General features: G+C 38.5%; 1 protein-coding gene across 1 annotated transcript; it reads left to right on the top strand.

The window, feature by feature from the left end:
- The first annotated feature begins 354 nt into the window (after window positions 1-354).
- LOC113026623 (anoctamin-9) lies at window positions 355-17,433 on the top strand. Its single transcript, XM_026175615.1, has 26 exons — window positions 355-418; window positions 532-577; window positions 691-809; window positions 1,486-1,560; window positions 1,678-1,800; window positions 1,888-2,024; window positions 2,342-2,391; window positions 2,485-2,543; window positions 3,385-3,464; window positions 7,630-7,764; window positions 7,835-7,928; window positions 8,022-8,082; window positions 10,472-10,554; window positions 10,650-10,754; window positions 10,928-11,092; window positions 11,180-11,216; window positions 13,239-13,350; window positions 13,861-13,918; window positions 14,019-14,116; window positions 14,209-14,405; window positions 14,498-14,650; window positions 14,732-14,882; window positions 14,988-15,101; window positions 15,204-15,297; window positions 16,108-16,220; window positions 16,985-17,433. The coding sequence occupies exons 3-26, from the start codon at window positions 789-791 to the stop codon at window positions 16,998-17,000; spliced, it is 2,331 nt and encodes a 776-aa protein (XP_026031400.1). The 5' UTR covers window positions 355-418; window positions 532-577; window positions 691-788; the 3' UTR covers window positions 17,001-17,433.
- Window positions 17,434-18,480: the final 1,047 nt, after the last annotated feature.

An 18,480-nucleotide genomic window follows, 5' to 3' on the forward strand; every position in this document is an offset into this window, starting at 1 on the left:
CACATGTGCATAGATATAATGATCTCATTCTAAACAGGGAACTTAACTATATTTGTCCTAATATTTAGAATGAATGTGCTTCCCCCTATTGTTTTATTTTTCCGTATTGCCTTTTTAGTAAATGTTAGCGAACCTGCTTAGTCCTTCCATTATAGACTCCAAAATGTTTTTTTAAATTTTGTAAGATTTTTATTTATTTATTTATTTTGTAAATGTCACAGTCAGTGCTGACAATGGTGTGTAGGACGATTTAGTCACAGCCAAGTCAGGGGGTTTAACAGGCGGTTTCAGCCAGTGTGTTTGCTTCCATCTAGCGGTGGATAAATGGTACTTTGCTCATAGGAGAGAAGGAGGAGGCATAACAAAAAAAAGAAGAAGAAGGAAAGCCATTCCATCGTATCTGTCAAGTGAAAAGGAGGTAGTTCAACTGGCTGGCTGTATGTTCTTTGTCTCTGGGGTTATTCTGTATCACACTGTGTTTTTTCCTGTCTTGTTTTTTGTTGGATTTCCCCCTGGACTGAGTGATCACAGAAGAAGGTGGAGGCTGTAAAGATAGATGGCGTGACATCAGCAACAGGTAGAGTCGGTTTTTATACATACCTCTGCTGGTGAAACAACGTCGCAGTTCATCTTAGATGCAATCCGGAAGTTGCCTACTGCTTGTTGAAGAGACATCATATCATTTTATAGCTGGAGAAATCGCTGAGCTGAGGCTTTGGTGTCACTGAATGGTGATCGAAGCTTTATTGTAACCGGAAAGTCACTGCTTCATTCAGTACCGACTCATCATGCCTCTCCACAACAGACAGGTAGGTGATCCGATTCATGAATAATAATGATGGTTCTGGTTTTTTTTTTTTTATCGTTACGTAGTGAAGATGCTCTGAGGCCGCCTCACACTTTAACAGAATTTATGTTATCAGCGGCCCTGCTGTTTATCATGACTGCACATAGCTTCATCAAGCAGTCATTACATCAAACCCACTACAGATTCACTTAAATCAAGTTAGTCAGATGAGGTCAGAACATATTCACGCTTTAATCTGCCCTGCGTATGAATCAGGATGTTCAGGTGCTACTGCCTCTGCCATGACTTCACTGTTTGTGGATGTACGTGTGTCAGTGAGAGAATCCCCTGAGGACTTAAAGAAAGCATGGATTTGGACTGACTGCTAGACTATATGAGCACGCCATGTTTTTCATTCAGGTTAGATTAGCTCTCTGTGCTTTGCTTTCTCAGCGCAGTGGCATTCATTGTCACGCCCCCGTGTTATCGTTAGACAGGATTCTTTTGGAGGTGATAACCTTCCTGCTTACTTTCACAAGCACAGTATCACAAAACAGTGGCCTCCTGAAACTCATCTGTTGTGACAAAAGTCTTTACCACATACTTTTCATGCCATTTTTAAAACCACGACTTAATGTATTTACATCAGCATGGGTGATTTCATAATGTAACATTGTTCATTGTTTTTGATGCTTCAGTCCAGTATTGAGATGCTGGAGCTGCTGGGAGTGGTAAAAGAAAATGGCAATGAACAGCAATCATTTCCACCTGTGGTAAGCCATTGTCCACAGTTATAGTTTAATATAATTATAATTCCAGTCCTGGCCATGTTAATGCATATATTAGAGCATATAATGTCTGATTTTGGCGTATTGTTTTTTGTCACTCAGCACACTCCACTCTCTTATGACTACGTCCTGGTTGCCAAAACGATTAATAACCAGGAGAGAGAGTCTTTCAAGAAGCAAACTGAGTACATCGAAGAGCTAAAAAAAAAGAACTTCAAAGTCACGGTGAGTGTTTAATAGTACACTTAACATTTCTGCTATAAAATATACATTTCATCCATACAGTCATTCATCTTAATTTCCTTCTGTTAGAAAATCATAGATGATAATCACGTCTTCTATGGGATTCAAGCGCCCAAGGAAATCTTTGAGAAGTACAGGTATCTGCTCAAGGTGTCCGATGCCTGCAACTGGAGCTCAGATCAGAGCGCAGTGTCTCTCAGTACGAGGTAAACAAGGCCACTGAAACTATTTTTGGCATTTTAAACATTCCTTGCTGCTGTTTTCTGACACTTAAAGCATCCCAGTGTTTATTTGCACTGTGTTGTGTTATCATTACAAAGGACTTGTTCTCAAGCAATTTATTTCCAAATTTTTCTAACCATGTGGTATTTAGATTAGGTCTTCGCCTTTGTGTTTTTATGAAAGTGGAATGCCTAGTTGTCTCTTTAAAATGCATTTTTTAAAGAATCAATAAAGATGCACTAATCTAATGACATTTGTACTTTATGATCAGCTGCATGAGTGATTCTTGTCCTTGTTTCAGGATACGGATTGTCCACTTCATCTTAGGTCACACCAGAATTCATTCAGGAGGTGAGACAGAATTATTTACAACCCCGATCCTTTGCATTTAACCAGACCCTGAATATTTTTATTATTATTCTCTTTACCTTTTAATCTGCACAGAAAATCTACGGGAGCTCATAAAGATGAAGGTTTTTGAGACCAAGTTCTGTCTACATGAGGTGAAATGTTTTGTTTGTTTGTTTTTAATTCTGGGTTTTAAGTCTTATCCTTGTATATGAAGTACTATGACAAAAGTGACATGATCAGTATAGACATGGGAAGAATGAGGGCTGCTGATTGCTTTACAGTATAAAAAAGAAAGAAAAGAAATGGTCTTCTTCCTCTTCAGAAATCACATCCATGGAGAGTGATAATGATAGCCAAGAATAAAAGCAGTCACCGTAGGAGTAACAATGATAAGAAGTCAGATAAGAATGATCACATAAATCAGTATTTGCCATTGTTTCTCTATGTGGGTCCACACATTCCTACGCTTAAGATAGTGACACTAAAAACTGTTAAACCATTGCCTTTCACATGGCTGCTTAGGTGTTGAGGTTTTCTCAAAAGCTTAATGAACTGAAACTTGGCAATGGCCTCTCAAAACAGAATAGTGGTGCCAAAAAAAAGAGTATTTGTTCGCAGAGACACTGCGAGTCATGTTAATGCTGTGAGTCATCTAATACCGAGAATAATTGGGTATGTGCGTGTACATGATTGCTGATGAATACTACATGTTACTGTGTAAGCACGGACATGAGCCACAGTCTGTTGTGTCGCCTTTACAAGCACATGTATGTTAGATAAAGTATCTTACAGTTTCAGCTTTGAACTTGTAAGGTCGAGTTGGTTTTAGAAGCCCTTAATTGTTGAAATCTGTTTTTTAAAAAGCCAGCAGATTACATATTCACACAAGAAAGCTTCTGTTCTCAGTGTAACTGTGTGTTTTGTTAAGCAGCTTGCAGAAAGATTTTCTACATGTTGCTGATTTGCTTTGATTTTGTGTGTTTCTGCTTTCAGAAAAAGAAACAGAGAGAACTGAAGGCGGGATGGGCACGGTGGACAGCCTGTCTCCAAGGGCAACCCATAACTGCTGTCAGGTTTGGACTGCAGCATAACAGCCTATTTATTATTCTGCACTCTATACTGTTCCAGTTATTGCAGCATAATTGGTTTCCAAACAAGACAACAGCAAACATGTCATGAACATGATGAATCTGTTGTTTGGAGCCATGATTTTAAAATAATGTACAGTAATTCGTGGAGTTTTGAGTTAGAAGAGAGCAGAGATGTCTCTGTCTTTAGATTCAGGTGTATCTAAAACATAAACCACGTGTCACAGCAGCAGTTTTGTCTATATGATATCTTTTATACATTTAACAACCCTTAGTAAACATTTTTAGCTTCTTTGTCAGTTGGTATTACAGATACAATTTCAGAATTTATTTAGCTCTTATAATAATAGTGCAACAGATAAGTTAATATTACAGGGAAATAGTTGATGGGTGCACCATAATATGTGCCTTATTTGAATGATCCTAATGTTCATCCATGTGGGTGCAGTATGATATGGGGTGTAGTTGCAGAAGTAATACTGTTTCAGTCAAGTATTATGGATGGACCTCTTATTCTTCTCACTGGTTACTCAGTTCTCAACCCCTAAAATGATCCCCCTAAAATCTTGTTATTTATGATGGTCGGTTGTTTGATCCCCAGCTCTTTCATCTGTATGTTGAAGTGTCCTTGGGAAAGATACTAAACCTGGGCTAGCCCCTTATGGATCTATCTGGGTTTGTGTGTGTGTGAGCAAGAGTATTAAAAAAGTATCTGTGGATGCAGCTTGCAAAAAGTGTAAAAAGTGCCTCTATAAATTACAATTCATTTGTGCAGTGGTTCTGGCACTGTCCAGATACCTGCTAATCAGATTAACTGGTCACTAAGATGTCTGTTGGTGCAACGGTAAATGGTCATCTGTCTTTCTATGTTAGCTTGTTAATAATTTTAAAAAAATTGATGGTAGGGTGCGCGAATGGGAGAACTGAGCCAAGAATCAAGGAGACTTTATGCACGCAATACATGAATTTTATGAAATTGCACGAGAATAATTTAGCACCCGATGAATATTGAATGCCTGAACCAACGTCTGGAATGAGAATGCTCTGCCTGAAGTGAGTTGCATTAAAGTACTACAAGAGTTAAAGGATTATCCTTTAACTTATAACATATTATGTGGCACTTCAGTTCTTTTGTTTTGTTTGAAACAAAGAAAAATTCTGAAAATAACTTTAACTTACTTCTTTACCTGCTCAGAAGCATATCCAGTAACAGTAAAACATCTGACAATTCACCAGTGGTTGAAATTCTGTGGTAAATCGGTAATTTGAGCCTAAAATTGGTCATGTGATTTTTCCAAATGAATAGCTCTAAAGTTACAAACGTGCACGTTTTGATGCTTGTATCTGCTTTTCAAAGGATTTTTCACTTATGTGCTGCACCATAAGCTAATCAGCTAACCTCTGAGACAGAACATCACTGCAGTACTTGTTTCTCTCAGGACTGTAATTATTTTAAATGCCATTTGGCAAGAACACATGCATTTGAAGACAAGACTCTACACTTAAAGAATCTACAGCCACTTCATTAACTAAGTGAGGCTTAGCTGCATGGCAAGGATGCTAATCTCAGCGAGTTGTTGCTAGCATCCTGCAGTTTACCTGGTTCATGCTGACTATTCTTACCACTGTGTATTATCAGAACTATACACAGTGCATGTTATATCGTGTTATGTTATGCATAGCATAAACTGTACACTGACATAAAGTTTGCCAGTAAAGTAGATAAATACAGTGAGGAGTTATTATAAAGAAAGTCTGTCCTATATCAGTAATGCATAGAATTGTTAAGAAATGTGTTACTGTGAAGTGAACATTTTTATCCACATTTGTTTCAGAAGAAATGATAAATGTATATTCCAAAACGTTGATTCTGTTCTTCTGGACATAGCGTTTTTGATGGGAGAAACATTTCTCACTCATCCAAGTGACTTCTTCAGTCTGCTGACCGCAGGTTTGCCCAACCTTATAAACAGTACATTTGCACAATAACTGAAACTAGACCACTTAATGAACAATGGGCTGGGAGGTCAGTTCCTTGATCATTAGTGTGCAAATTGTCATGACCATTGATCAACAACCACTGATCAATGGCCACTGATCAATGGCCACAAGTACCATTCACAGAGAGTTGGGGAATGGCTGCAATGACAGCATTGTAAGATGGTGAAAGATGTACCCTTAGGCCCCCTCTTCGATTCAGAGATGGTCGTTCCCTTTTCACGTAAATCAGTCTGCTGCCCAGCTAGTCTGACTCCCCGCTCAAACCACCATTCCTCCCTGTCCAGGATGTGTACATCCTCATCAATGAAAGAGTGTCCACTGGCCTGTAGGTGTAAATAGACTGCGGAGTCCTGGCCTGACAAGGTTGCTCTTCTGTGTTCTACCATCCGCTTCGCCAGAGGTTGTTTGGTTTCCCTGATGTATAAATCCTGGCAATCCTCCTGGCACTTAACAGCGTACACTATGTTAGTCTATTTGTGTCCGGGGACCTGATCCAATAGTTCAATATTGGTGTGTTTAGGGGTTTATAAGCCACACAGACTCTGTGTTTAGAAAAAATGCATCTCAACAGTTCTGATACTCCTGACACATAGGGGGATCACTAAGGGTTTTTGCTTAGGCAGGAGTTGTCCTTCTCTCTTGGTTAGGCTGGAGATTTCTTTAGGTGCCTTCCCAGCTTTGATAAATGCCCAGCTGGGATAACCACATTTACTCAGAGCCTTCTTAATGTGATGTTCTTCTGCTTCCCTGGCCGCTGTGTCTGTGGAGATGGTGTTCGCTCTGTGTTGTAGCGTCCTGATGACACCCAGTTTATGCTCCAGTCGATGATGAGAGTCAAACCTTAAATACTGCATAGATTTGGGGTACACATCAGCTTTTAGATGTCCCCCATTACTGATGGAAATCTCACAGTCTAAGAAGGCTAACTTGCTACTTTTCATATCCTCCCTGGTGAATTTTAAGTGTTGGTCCACTGAGTTACTGTGATCCATGAATTGTGGTACGTCCTGAGATTTGATTTTCACCTAGGTGTCATCCACATATCTGAACCAGTGTGTTCCCAGGTAGGATAACAAGGCCCTCTTTTCCACTTCCTTCATGTACAAGTTAGCGATGATGGGTGAAACTGGGGAACCCGTGGTGAACCCATTGGCTTTGATCAGTGGTTGTTGTGTCACGGTCTGTGTGGCAGACCGTGGGTGTGTGGGGAAGGAGGACCCAAGATGCAGGACTCTGCGGTGCAAACAGTGCGTTTATTTACAGTGAAGTAAATAGTACACAATAATGAATCCCCGTGTGTTTCCAACTCCCGTGACGCGTCTCCTTCCCAGTGCTCGTGATCCGTGTCTCTGCTCCCGTGAAACTTGTGCTCGCTGCTCTCCCGTTCCCGCACTCCTGCTGGAAAATCCACAGAGGCAGCCGGTAACACACAACTACAAAGTGACAGACTAGAACTCACTGATTTTGCTGGGAACACTGACGGGTAGTCACTCAACGATCCAGCGTCGAGAAGCTCTCAGCCACACTGTTTTGTAGCTCCTCTGACGAGGCTCGATCGGTGCCAGGTGTGTGTGGAGATCCTCCGGTGTGACCGGTCAACTGGCAGGGCCACACCCACCAGGCCTGAAGGTGCCTGTCACGACCGCGCCCACAAACACACACACACACCTTCCAAAACACAAACATGGAGTGCAGGAAAAGCAGCAGAACAGAGTACAACCATATAATAATAATAATAATAATAATAATAATAATAATAATAATAATAATAATCATCATCATCATCATCATCATCATCATAGTCCACACTGCAGACCCCGAGTCCCTGGAACCGGGTTCGTGACATGTTGATCAATTGTCATGACAATTTACATATTAATAATAAGGAACTGACCTCACAGTCCATTGTTTATTCACTGGGCTATTTTCAGTCATTGTGCAAAATATACTGTTTATAAGGTTGGGGGTACCTGCACTCAGCTGAGACTAAAGAAGTCACTTGGATGAGTGAGAAACGCTTGTCCCATTGAAAATGCTATGTCCAGACGAACAGAATCAACTTTTTGAGATTTACTTACCTGGATGATTGAGCATGCATCAAGACATAAATGTATTTTTTTTTCTATCTGTCTGTGTTTTATTGTGTCAGGAACTACTTTGGAGAAAAAGTTGCCTTGTACTTTCTGTGGCTGGGCTGGTACACATTTCTCCTAATCCCACCTGCTATCATCGGGATCATTATCTTCCTCTATGGCATCTCCTACTACAAACACTCACCCCTCCTGTAAGTTTCTGGCTGTATCCTCATATAGTACATCTTTCCTTTGTAATGACTTAAACTTTAAATCTTTTAGAAATGAGGTTTGCAACTCCAACACAACCATGTGTCCACTTTGTGACAAGGGTTGCAAAGAGTGGAAGCTCAATGACACCTGCATTTATACCAAGGTAAATCATTTTACATCATTACATTTATTGCGAAATAGATTAACAATGTGATTGTACATTCACCGCTTACTATGGCTTTTTTTCTATTTACAGGTGACCTTACTGTTTGACAACGAAGGGACAGTGTTCTTTGCGATGTTCATGGCAATATGGGGTGAGTTTGTCAATATTCACATCCATATTTGAGATAGACACAATCATGCAATAGGATCTTTTAATAATAGAAAATAAGAATGCAATTATGTTTTTTTTTAATTTGCTTGAACATACAGGACATTTTGTACAGACAAGTCTTTCATCAGCCTCAGATCTATTTCATTCAAATGCCAGTCTTTTTATGATTGCTCAGACATGCACTGCCAAGAGATGCCACATCACTGAACCTACTCTCCCTGGCTACTCATATCTTAATCAGCGCAGGCCATCTGGCCATGGGGGTGGTCGAGCATTCATCTATATGAACATATAAATGCTTTTCACTGTTCTGCTTTTAGTATCTATATGTTTTTATAGATGCTTAGAGTCTGTAATCACACTTCATCTAATATTAAATTCTAATGTTTAAGCTAAGGATTTATCCGATCATGCTTCAGGGGTGTTAAGTAGCACAGGATTTGAAGAGAATGAGCTAGAACTGGTTTGTAGGGAGGGGTGGGAAAGGGCAAAAGGAAGTGAGACATGATATTATTTGGATTATGCTGAATGAAGGTCACTTTTCACACACAATCCAAAACTAAATCAAAGAAAAGTAATGCACAATTTTTCATTGAAAAACACTTCAAAAGCTGAAATAATAGAATATGACAGTTTATAGGTAGATATAAGGAGTTTATCATAAGACAACTGACATAGAGAATAGCTAGAGTTTTCAGACATTCTTTTTATTTTTAAGTAAAGATTTTGTAAACTAAACCTCTTTCAACAGTAGTTCACATTCAAGTTAGTTCAACCTTGAAACTGTCCTGTTTATGTAAAAGTTGTTAAGGTGGACTCAGCTACTAACACAAAAGCTGAGACTCGTGTCTAAGTGTTCAAATGAATTGTTCATAAAAGAAGACTTTAATTCACAATCAAATAAAAGGCACTGCATATAGGAAGAGGCAGAATAATCCAATAAAAACAACAACAAAAAATACTTCCAGTGAGCTACACACAGTGTGTATTACACTGTGAAGCAAGTTCAACACACCTTTCCATTATCTAGCTTCACTTAAACTAACATCTTTAATCAGGCTGTATAGTCACACAAAGGTAATTAGCAACTTGATAGCTTATCACTGAATTAATTGCTGGTGTTGGTAGTATCTGGCCAATCACAAACATGGAGAACTCTGTTATGAGTTTAAAGGGAAAATAAAAGTGAATGTGTGTGCACTTTAAGTGTGGCCAGGAAAACTGGAAAAGACCTAGTATATTATAATGTTTAGCTTATTTGAAGCTTGGAAGGAAAGTTGGCAAAAATGCATACTGAGTAACTTAACAGAGATAGAAAAATCTGATGGATTAGAGTTGTTCTTCCCTCCAGTTAATGTTTAAATGTCTTTAAGGTAGTTTTATTGTCGGAGAGTAAAGATTGAATATAAAAACAGAATTCAAAGTAGGTTAAATCTATGTGAATATTTGATCAAAGGTTCACAAGTATAAATTGTTTTAGTACCCTCTTTATAGACCCTCTGTATAGACCACTGAAAGTGTCAATGACTTTGCAGTCACTGGGAAAAGGAAATTGAAGTAATTACTTCTTAGATTTTATTGTTCTTACTGATGCTTTTTATTGACAGATGCAATTTATAAAAAGTTTTGACCATCTTACTCACAGAGGGAGCCACAGATCTCACATGAATGCTAAGATCTGTTGATATTTTGCAGAGAGCTGACTGGTCACTGTGCTTTGTTCAAACCTGTTGATCTCGAATCTCAAACATAACCTGCTCTCTACCACGTGAACCGTCTTTGTAATACTGACACCTTTATTAGGCTTGGCTGGATAAGTAAGAATCATGCTTAATAGAGCCGACACACATAAACAGACACACACACACACTGGGTGAGGGATAATGTGGCATGGGGCAGCTCAATCAGGAAAAGAATAAAGAGAGTGAGAAAAGGAACAAAGCGGACCAGTAAATACACCGAAACTACTTGAACAGCCTTCAAAAAGTAGAAAGAATTGAAAGTAAAACTCAAACAGACAAACAAAAACACAGACAGGGGAAACCCAGGAGGGACATGGAAACGAAAAACAACAACAGCAAAAACTAAGGATTACTACAGAAACCATTTCACAAATACTATGTCACAGACAGCTGGCAGAGGTCAAATAAGAAATAATAATACGCTTTTCAACCTCAAATTAAAAGCAGGCCAACACTGACATATTTTCCACTCAAAGTTATATTTAAAACAGACAAACACCTAAAATATTCCCAACGTTGGCAGAGGTTATTAACATGTGGTGATCAAGAACAGTCACTGTTAATTGGTGCAACTATTTGGTGCATAAAATGCTCTATAAATCTCACAGAAACTCCTGTTTTTCACAGCAACACTGTTTTTGGAGTTCTGGAAGAGACATCGTGCTACCTATGTGTGTGAATGGAAAGTGTCTGATTGGAGTGAGGAAGAGGTATTTGACAGTATTATCCACCAATACAGTATTTATTACTTTTCATGGATGTATGTGTAAGGATGTGTTTTTTTGCTTTTCAAATCAAACTACAGGAGGAACTGATCCTGGAACTTGTGAATGATGTCAACTGTGAACCAAAAAAATTTAAGCACTCCTATTGGACCAGCAGTCTGATTTTTATCTGTGTAACAATTATGGTAGGATATCTTTTCTTCTCTTTGTCTAAATGCATTTAATAAGGATTAATAATGATTTAATAATGTACTGCTTAACATAAGAGTCAGGCTGGTTTGAACGTTTTGGAAAGAAAAATGATGTTGTTAATCGGAAAAGTATGGTGACCCAACTTAGTGTCTTTGTGTTTCTACAGATATTAGTGATCATCAGCCTAACGAGTGCTGTGGTGGTGTTCAGGGTGATTGCAGCAGATTTTTTGGCAAAGTACAAATTGAAATCTTTAAGCCACCACTCCAACATATCTGTGATGGTGCTCGGGGGTTTCCTCCATTACTTCATCATCACTATCATGACACGGGTACACAGATGTCTTAAAGTACATCTCTTTATGTGTTTAATGATGCTATCTGTGACCATTATCATACTTTTGCCTTTTTTTTTGCAGGTAAATTGGATTGTGGCCAGGAAGCTCTGTGACATGGGTATGTTTAATGCACCTAATTTTCTTCCCCCCCCCCCAAACTTTAAGGAGTTTCTGTCAGGTAACAGCTTCAGGAGGAGGCAGGAAGGAAAGTAGTCAGATAGGAAGCAGATAACACAGGTAATAGACAGATAACTTTCAGACAGAGCTTTCATCAATAAATTTTCCTAAAACTGATTTTTACACGACTTATACACATATTTATAATATTTATAAAATATTTATGATGCATTGATCTCTTTGAAATGGTCAAAAATTGTCAAAAATTAGGACACCCAAGACACTAAAATAAGATCTACAAAAGTAGATACACATTGCAAAAATGCTAAATGGTAAAATGGTAAATGGCCTGCATTTGTATAGCGCTTTTCTAGTCCATAGGACCCCAAAGCGCTTTACACTACATTCAGTCATTCACCCATTCACACACACATTCACACACTGGCGATAGCAAGCTACATTGTAGCCACAGCTGCCCTGGGGCGCACTGACAGAGGCGAGGCTGCCGGACACAGGCGCCACCGGGCCCTCTGACCACCACCAGTAGGCAAACATGGGGTTAGTATCTTGCCCAAGGACATTTGGCATGCAGCCAGGATGCAGCCTGGGATCGAACCACCGACCTTCTGATTAGTGGCTGACCTGCTCTGCCACCTGAGCTACAGCCACCCCAGACCTAACAAATGCTAGACCTAACAAATATAATACAAGGATGCTCTCTGGAATGGTCGTCGTTTTTTTGTGTCCTTGGGAAATAACTTGTGCATCCATCTAGGTGTGTGTGTGTGTGTGTGTGTGTGTGTGTGTGTGTGTGTGTGTGAGAGAGAGAGAGTGAGAGAGTGAGAGAGAGAGAGAGAGAGAGAGCGAGCATTAAAATGTGTCTGGAGATGGAGCTTGCAGCATAAGAAGGGCTTTCAGTAATATCTGAGTGCAAAAAAGCACTGTATAAATTGCTGTTTATTTGCCATGGGCTGAATTTGGAGCGAGCAGAACACAAAAAACTCTGGCTAACCTTAGAAATATTTTAGCTTTACAGTGCTGTTAATTTAGTTACATGAGTTAGGCAATATAACAAACAGCTTGGCAGCAGAATGATGCATTGGTTGCCTTGCAGCAAGAAGGCTTGAGTTTGAATTGTCTGCTGGTGTGATGGTGAATGGTTATGTGTCTCTGTGTGATGGCCTGTTAAATACTACTACTAATAATAATAATGATCATCATCATTATCATTATCATCATCATCATCATCACCGTAATAAACTGATGACAGGGTGTGGGCATAGAAAAGCTGAGCCAAGGGTAGTGGAGTCTTTATGCAGTGAATACATGAATTTCACTGACTTGCACAGGAATAAATTGACAGTAGATGAATGTTAACTGTATGAACCTAGTTATATGTGTCACAGTATCTAAAAGGTAATGTGTCTTTGCAGTATTCTTGTTTTACTTGAATCAATTAAGCTCTTTTATGTACTTGTGCTTCTTTACAAAAGCACATACATTAAAAGTAAATCTCTGACAGTTAACCAATGATTGAAATTCTGCAGTAAAACAACAATTTTCTAACATGGAAATGAAGGTCCTATCGGAAAATTTTGAAATTCAAGCGGCTAATGGGATTTTTTTTTTAATGAATAACTCCAGAAGCATATAATTCTTTCCCATTCTTGTTTCCATTTTTGAAGGAAAGATTGTTTCAGCTATCTGATGCACTACCTGGTGATGTTGATAAAATCTGCACACCAAGAGAAGCCACATTCCAAGAAATCAAAACACTTTTGCGATAGTGTTTCTGCAGCTGCCCTTGTTTTGGTGTGATGAGGCTCACAAATGCACACACATGTGCATGTACACACAGGCATGCAGGGATCAAACATTATCAGTCACGCTTTTGCAGCAAGTAGATACAATCAGAGAAAATTGATGTGGCTCTTTTGTAGGATGTGCGATTGTGCCATCTATTGGTCAAACAGTGAGATGCATGCATGCTGACGTACACTAACACGACTTCTGTCTTCACCAGAGGAGATAAGGTCGTTTGCTTCCACTGAAAAGAGCTTCACAGTCAAAATGTTCACCTTCCAGTTCTTCACCTATTTCACCTCACTGTTTTATGCGGCCTTCATTCTTGGCAGGTAAGAACTGCTGTCTGAATGCCTTTCAAAATTTATGGTTGTGCTGATTTGCAGCATCTTCATTTTTCAGTCCTCCCCAGAGCCTGGACCTCAACATTATTGAAGCAGTGTGGGATCATCTTGACAGAGAATGAAACAAAAGGCAGCCAAGAAGCCTGGAGAACTATTCCTGAAAGCTATTTAAAGAAATAACAAGAATAAAAGTAAAGAATAAAGAATGAGAATAAAACAAAGAATAAAAGTAAAGAATAAATAAAGAATAAAAGTGGTCATACCAGATATTGACTTTACAGCTTGTTAGAGTGGTACAAACCCTATGCGTTTCCAGATGTTTCATTAAATCCCCCTTTTTCTATCAAATTCTTCAAAGAATTGAAGGATGGCTCAAGATTTTTGCTCAGTTCTCTATAAATCTCATTGTTCTACCTTTTCAAACATGCTGTATGTCTTTGATCATTTGGACTTATCTGACTAATAATTCACATTTTAATGATACATATATATTTACAGGATAAATGGCCGTCCTGGGAATTATGTAAAAATTGCAGGCCGTTGGAGACTTGAGGAAGTGAGTATGGCTCGGTCCACACTTAGAAACACAAATGTATTATTATTTTTGTGATGTTTTACATAAACTTTCTGACTTTATTTTAAACTTTTTCGTGCAGTGTCACCCTACTGGTTGTCTGACCGACCTGTTTATCCAAATGACCATTATCATGGTACTAAAGCAAACCATCAGCAATGTCTTTGAGTTCACTGGACCGTAAGTATAAAAGAACTTTGTAATCTCATACAAACTTGTACATATGCCTCAACCTTGTATCTGTGCTGACATAAGCGGTTTGTTTGAATTAGCTGGTTATGCCGGTTGTGGAAAGGAAAAAGAACCCAGAAACTACAGAGGAAATGTGCTCACTGCTATCTGAAAGATGACTCAGACACTAAAGATGGGGATGAACTTTGTGAAAACTGCAAGCTCCGAGACTGGCTAAGCAACTACCGCCTAAATGATGTCGACTCATTTAGCCTGTTCAGAGAGTTTTTGGAAATGGGTATGTGCTCAGTGTCATGCTTCAACAACAACAGTAAAGGATAAACTAATATTGGGAAAAAAATAAAATTGATCTTTACTTTCTGTTCTCAGTGATCCAGTTCAGCTTTACCACCCTGTTTGTGGCAGCCTTTCCTCTCGCTCCTCTGTTGGCCTTCATCAATAATGTCATAGAGATACGTCTGGATGCCATTAAGATGGTCACTCTCGAGCGGAGGATGGTTCCCAAGAAAACCAACAATATTGGTGAGAACTGTTGTGAAAAGGCAGGACACTGTGGGTCTTGTTAGCATGTTGAGCATTAGTAACACTGCTGCTTCTCCTTAGGTGTGTGGCTAGATATACTAGAGGCTATTGGTGTCTTAGCAGTCATTGTCAATGGGCTGGTCATTGGTGTATCCTCGGACTTCATCCCCCGACTTGTGTACCGTTATCACTACGGCCCGTGTGCCCAAGGCACAGCTGCACCAGATACTGAGTGAGAAGTGCATGCCTCTCGAAATTCTATACATTTTGCAATTGGCTGTATGGCTTATATGGTTATATGGCTTTCTTTTACGTTTTTCTTTTTCTCATGTTCAAGTTGTATGGTGGGTTACATCAACAACACTCTCTCCATTGCCCCATTTCTTCGTGTGAATGGTTCATATAAATACAGCGAGAACATCCCTCCTGGTGAAGAGCCTTTCTTGTGCAGGTTTGTTTTCCTTTAGTTTTCTCTTACAGATTAAGTTTTTGAGTTAAAAATAAATAAATAAATAAAACATCTGATCAAAATCTAGTATGTTCCTTTTGACAGATATAAGGACTACAGGAGCAAAGATGACTACACTCATACCCATCAGTTCTGGATCATTTTAGCTGCGCGCTTTGCATTCGTCATCTTGTTTGAGGTAAGACCTTTGGACTTTTACAAAGCACGGCACTACATTCACACATTCACCTCTTTCCTGAGCAGTTTTTTAGCATTCTGTTACAATCTCTGGGTTTTGGGTCCAGGATTTGGTACTTGTAACTATTAATTATTAAGGTTTTTGGGTTTTGTCATCCTTTAAGTTTGGGAGAATTTTATACTTTTGTTGGCCTCTCTTTGTATATTTATTTGACTGATAAATATCTTTTGCATTTTCTGTTACATTCTGATTTTTATTCTTGGTTTTATAATTCTTACTTACTATCTTTCTTCATCCCTTTGTTCCCCCAGTTAGTCACCCATATTTGTGATCTCTGTGTTTGTTACAATGTGTTTCTGCTGCCCCTCTATCAAGTCTGTATGTCATAGTGTTGACAACATTTCCTGTTTTATTGTGATAGTCTGTTACCCAGTGTGTTGTACTTTGGTTTTCTATCTATGATTTGCTTCAGCTGTGCTCCCTGTGTAAGTTCCCATCTTCTATGGATTATTATACACCTTAAATTAAAGGTTGTTGCAAGTTTCAAGTCTGTCTTTGAGTTTGCATTGGGATGCTACTTCTTCCTAACTACAATGTATTCAACACAATGATTTTCTAACTTTGACAGCTTTGAAAAAGTTTTCAGAGCTTAGACTCGGGCTGTAACAAAACCAAGGTGTATGAAATAACCCATAACCTCCTTTTTTAATTAAATAATAAATTACGTTGTTTTTTTTAGTTAGTTTGTTTGTTTGTTTGTTTGTTTATAAAATGAGATCCACTTCCTAACCATGTACCCTCTGCTTGCAGCATGTTGTTGTCATATGCAAGTTCATTGCAGCCTGGTTTATACCGAGTGCTCCCATGGAAGTGAAGAACTGTAGGCTCTCAGATAAACTCAAGAGGCTAAAAGAGGAACTCCAGTGAGTCTTTGATAATACATGCTTACGTGTGACTGCTTAATGCAAGAAACCCCCCCAAAACTGTTGTGCAATAGTGTGACATGTCATGTATCTTCTGAAATGTACCTGTAAGTAATGCTTGTGTCCCCAAAGGTTTCAGAATGTGTCTGAATCACTATTAGCTCTATTAAGTCATGACATGAGACACTAAATATGTCAGTGTTATCAAAATGCTTTGTTACTACACGTTACTTTCTTTCAATTACAGTAATATCATGAGCTGATATGAGCAGTGAAAAGGTGGCTCATTTATTGCCCCAAAGTTAAACTGTACACTTTCCCTAAGTCTCTGATTTTCAGCTGAAACTATCAAGTTTAACCATCCTGGCCCGTTTACACAGATTCGGACAAGTAGGACAAAGGGCTTCTTTGTCAAGTATTTGGTCAATAAGCATAATTGAGTTGCTTTAACACAGTTTTGTTGTTTAAGATCTATTTAAAAGCTAAACCTTTATTCTGCTTGCAGAACTAATAATATTGATAGTAGTGCTACTAAAAAACTAACGAAGATTTATTTAAACATGCCTATATTAAAAAGGGTGTATTTAAATTTGGTTTTTCTCACCATTTTTCATGTAGACAGCCTGACTTCCTTAGCGATTGCCACGTGATATCTGTTTAAAATAGTTTTCTACACAAATTCAACAGTACTCTAATTTGAAATGTTTAACAGTATTGTTGATACATGATGACTTATAAAATGTGTTTGTTTTTATTTCTTGCAGATCATTTGAAGCATGACGGTGTAAACGGGATACATGTTACCCGAACAACACAAACCCAGTGTTGACTTGTGCATTAAAGTCTCCAGACTACTGCAGTGTTGCGTCAACTTCAAGGTTCTTAATCATCTCTCTGAGGAGCTCAGATGGAGGCCTGTGGCTGGATTGTCATCCATTAAAAGGACTGTAAAGGCAATTTGTCTTGAAGAAAACCAGTGTACAGCAGCTGATGTTACTGACCGCAACTTTCACGAGATTATTCTTATTCTGTATTGAGAATCCACCACTTGCTTGCTGTAGAAACTCCATATATACGAGCCTGTGTTTTGTATTGAAAGACTAAAGATAATTTATACTGATACTGTAAACGGGGTGTTGACTGTGTTATGCCTTAATGTATACTGTTTTACACAAAAAGCGCTGTGATGATTGTTGCTTTACTACAGGCAGAATCCAATTGTGTATTTTGTAACTCAGATGCAAAAATGTTTTGCTTTATAACATTTTATATCATTAAATACAAAAGAGAAAACATCTGTCATTGTGATTGTCTATTAATTTAACATGTGAGCATTTTTGAATTTGCAAAGCCATGGATAGGAGTAGAAGCAATCTCGATTCAGTGGCAAAAAAGCCACACGTCTTTTGTCTTCAAGTTTGATTTTCAAGAAAAATACATTTTAAAACAAAAGGTTTTAAAGCAGTAGCTTAATCACAAAGATATTGTAAATATTACACATTTGCAGTTTACATTTTGTGTGCATAAAACAAAATAGGATTTGTACTACCAATATAAGAAGAGCTGTTGATTTAAAACATTCCTTAATGAATTCCTCTGTGTCACGGCATGAATTGGAGATGGTTATTAATACCTTTATTTCATCACGCCTGGATTACTGTAATTCATTGTTTTCTTCCCTTAACAAAACTTCTTTGACAGAGCTGCAGGTTGTTCAGGACACTTCCACGAGGTTTCAGACTAATTCTTCACATGTCACACAGTTGCTGACTCAGTTGCACTGGCTCCCCATTAACTTATAAGTCCACTTTCAGATTCTGATTTCTACTTTTAGAGGTCTGCATGAAGCAGCAACATCATACATCAGTGAACTTTTACATCCCCAGCATGCCCCTGAAGTCATGTGATAAGGGGCAGCTGCAATAAGGTAACCTTGTGTTTCTAGCATTTTGTTGCAAAACATGTTTTTTTTAAAAAAAACAACAAAAAAAAACCATGTAAGTTGTAAAATGTATGTATATATTCATTTAATAAAATTGTGTATTGTAGAATGTTGGTGGACAGTTAGATTTAGAAAAACCTCAACCTCAATTTTACCTGACAGTAAAAAAATGGTTTAGAACTTAAGAGCTGCGAATATTTAAGGCTGCCAGTTGTCATCAGATGAGTGTGATTGTTCGTGCTGTGAGAAGGCTTGACATGTGAGTAACTGTCATAGCCAGAGCTAAATGGGCAAATAAATGCCTCTTGCTTCCAACAT

The sequence above is a fragment of the Astatotilapia calliptera genome, chromosome 7, assembly GCF_900246225.1.
Source record: "Astatotilapia calliptera chromosome 7, fAstCal1.2, whole genome shotgun sequence".
Lineage (NCBI taxonomy): Eukaryota > Metazoa > Chordata > Actinopteri > Cichliformes > Cichlidae > Astatotilapia > Astatotilapia calliptera.

Coding starts and splice junctions, on each gene's coding strand:
- LOC113026623 (XM_026175615.1), top strand. CDS start 789: ATGCCTCTCCACAACAGACAG. Junction 2,025..2,341: donor GCAGTGTCTCTCAGTACGAG/GTAAACAAGGCC, acceptor TCCTTGTTTCAG/GATACGGATTGTCCACTTCA. Junction 11,093..11,179: donor TCATCACTATCATGACACGG/GTACACAGATGT, acceptor TTTTTTTTGCAG/GTAAATTGGATTGTGGCCAG.